Below are 3,042 nucleotides of genomic sequence, written 5' to 3' on the forward strand. Positions count from 1 at the left end.
GAGATTCCTTTCCGTTTGATATTTTTTCTTCACCAAAAAAATAACATGGACCACTCATTATAAAGCTAAGACTCTGAGATGCTCAATCAGAAAAATAATTGAGATAAGGTCGACGGCCATTCTTAGTTGCCCACCTGGTACTGTTTACCTCAATCATTCAATACCTAATAATGAGTAGTTGAAACATTTGCAGATTTTATGAAAACTTTTCCAATTATAATTATTAACTGAAATATTTTGAAACTACAAAACAATTACGAAAATTCTCTTCTAACAATTTCATGAAATGTTATGTTTTTCAAATATAAACGAATAGAATTGATACGAAATGAGGAAATATTAATTTCCACTACCGTGCGTAAAGTACGAACTTTTGGGTGCGTAAAGAAACAGTTGTACTGTTAAAAAAACGTATTATTAAGGTCTCCGTGGTGTAATGGCTAGAGTACGAAACTCACTTGCGGGAGGTCCCAGGTTTAAGTCGCGCTAATGCCAATTTTTATTTTCCTACTTATATAGCAACAATTATTTTTAGGTTGCATTTATACATGCCGAAGGCCAATTTGATCACACAAATTCGTCTGTTATTTTGTTTTAATCTTTATTGAAATGTTTAAAATATCAATAAACATGAATTTTATAAGAAAAATTACCATTAAAATTATTTATTTTGGTTAGTAAAAAAAATATTGTTTGCAATTCGTGTGTAAATACGAATGTGATTGTGAGGCAATATTCAAATTCGCGAAAAAAACACTTGTTAGTGATAATATATAGTTAGTGATGAATTAGAAGGAATAATGGAACTGCAATAAAATTTTAAATTTATTATAACATGCATTTATATAAAAACAAATTATGTATAAAGATTTACATAAATAATTATTTTTTATCAAGATTTTCTTGAGACTTGAATCCAAGTTTACTTAATTCAATGTTGGCCTCCTGTATTTCCTGTAATGAATCACCAAATACATTCACCAAGAAAATATTCCTTTTATCAATAGAAGGGTTGCAATTCATATTTTTGACCTCTATAACACTGTGATATAAACTATACAATGTCGAACATAACCTCAACAACAATAATTACTCATTTTACTACGATTACTGTTTGCAGTTAATTGAAAAGTGCAATTTCTCGTTAACAATGAAATTATCCTGTTAATACATTATATATATAGCGATGTAAAAAACCAAACGGTTCTGTTAAAAACTGTTGAAATGAATTCAAACGAGGCCGATGTTCATTGCCCCATGTTTTTTGCTGAAAATAAAACATCAAAATGAGTTTTTATCGAGCCTATAGGTGAAGTCATCCATTATACAGCCCTGATTTGGCACCCATTGGTTTATTTTTCTTCCCGTACTTCAAGAATAAACTGTTTGGTCAACTATTTTCAAAGCCGAACATGTCGTATTCACTGCTGGGGGTGAAAATAAAGATGCTGTGCTTGGTTAAGACATCTTTGGGTGTTGGTATACCTGATATAAACTAGCGTTGGATCCCACATAACTTAACTATTAGTCTAAAGAAGACCCTCTTTAATTGGTGTACCATTCTAAACATGACAATGCTGCTCACAAATTTAATTGTCATCGATCCTGAAGGTGAAGTTGATGTCTATCCATTATACAGCCCTGATTTGGCACCCATTGACTTTTTTTTGATCCCGCATTTCAAGAATAAACTAGACGATGATTTTCTTAACCAGAACAAGTCTTTTTTACGTTCAAAATTCATATTTTGGAGCTACATCAATTGAAATGGAAAAAGTTTTTTAAAACATTGGTTCAAATGCTTTATAAAGCGTATTAGTATTATCGGAAACTATTTGTGAAGCTCTACAAAATTATAAAAAATAATTATTGTTCACATGGAGAAGACGAGTTTTGAATTGTTTACAGAAATTAAGGTAATTTAATAAAAATTGAAATATAAAACCATGTGCAGTATACTAAACATTTAAGTCTATACATTGTCTCTAATTTTGAAGTAAGATATCGAATTTCAGAGGTCAACTAAAGACAAATAAATTAAAATTTAAAAATAGTAACTTACTTTTTGCAATTCATGTGCTGCTTCCTCGCAATTATTGAAGGTATAAACTCTATATAAAATCACAAAAGCTGTGTAAACCTATAAACATATTAAAATCATAAAAATATTTCAATATTTTCATAGCTTAACAAGCAAAACGATTCTTACCCCAAAAATACCTGCCAATATAACTGGTGAAAATAATATTAATTGATATTCTTGAGATGTTTGATTTTTAGATGTAAGTAAATAAAACCAAACACCGATGAACATAAATAATCCACAAAGCCATTCCATAAGTTTAGTCATTGTCTTTTATTCTTAATCTTACAAATGAAAATTAAAATCAATATCTATTATAAGTAAGTATTAAGAAAAAAATCCGAAAATATCTATTCAAATTAATATAAGTGAGGTTAAATCGACTTATTGAGGGTTTAATAAGTCAATGGATAGATAGATACAACAGGGCTGCTAACTGTAAAAATTTAAAAATACAAACTACTCATTGTGTGTCAACATAGATAAACAAAGGGCATAGATTACACTAATTTATTGAATCCTCATAATCATGACGGGGTTCAGTGGTGTAGTGATTAGATTAGTTTTGAGGGATGGGGGTACATGGATTGGACATGATCTATGTGCAAAAGTTTGTGAATCACAACACCTGAGGAACAGAATGATTTGTGAACCCGCAGGCAGGTACTGAAACCCAAACCATTGAAGACAGCTGGAAGCATTTTAAATATGAACTGACTGATAGGGGCTACTACACGAAACGTAAAACGAAGAGAGGCCGACCCATTCGTCTAGCTATTTATATTAATATGATAAGTGAGTTTAGATCCACTTATGGAGGGTTCAATAAGTCAATGGATGGGTTACATGCAACAGGGTTGCTAACTGTAAAAATCTTAAAAAACAAACTACTCAACATGTCAACATAGATAAATAAAGAGCATAGATTAAACTAATTGAATCCTAATAATTATGACAAC

General features: G+C 30.4%; 1 protein-coding gene across 1 annotated transcript; it reads right to left on the reverse strand.

Annotated features, from left to right (window-relative positions):
* Window positions 1-807: 807 nt before the first annotated feature.
* On the reverse strand, window positions 808-2,519 carry LOC130892546 (dolichol-phosphate mannosyltransferase subunit 3). Its single transcript, XM_057798004.1, has 3 exons — window positions 2,210-2,519; window positions 2,063-2,140; window positions 808-954 (listed from the first exon to the last, which is right to left on the reverse strand). The coding sequence occupies exons 1-3, from the start codon at window positions 2,348-2,350 to the stop codon at window positions 883-885; spliced, it is 291 nt and encodes a 96-aa protein (XP_057653987.1). The 5' UTR covers window positions 2,351-2,519; the 3' UTR covers window positions 808-882.
* Between the last annotated feature and the right edge of the window lie 523 nt (window positions 2,520-3,042).

Source organism: Diorhabda carinulata, chromosome 4 (assembly GCF_026250575.1).
Source record: "Diorhabda carinulata isolate Delta chromosome 4, icDioCari1.1, whole genome shotgun sequence".
Classification (NCBI taxonomy): Eukaryota; Metazoa; Arthropoda; class Insecta; order Coleoptera; family Chrysomelidae; genus Diorhabda; species Diorhabda carinulata.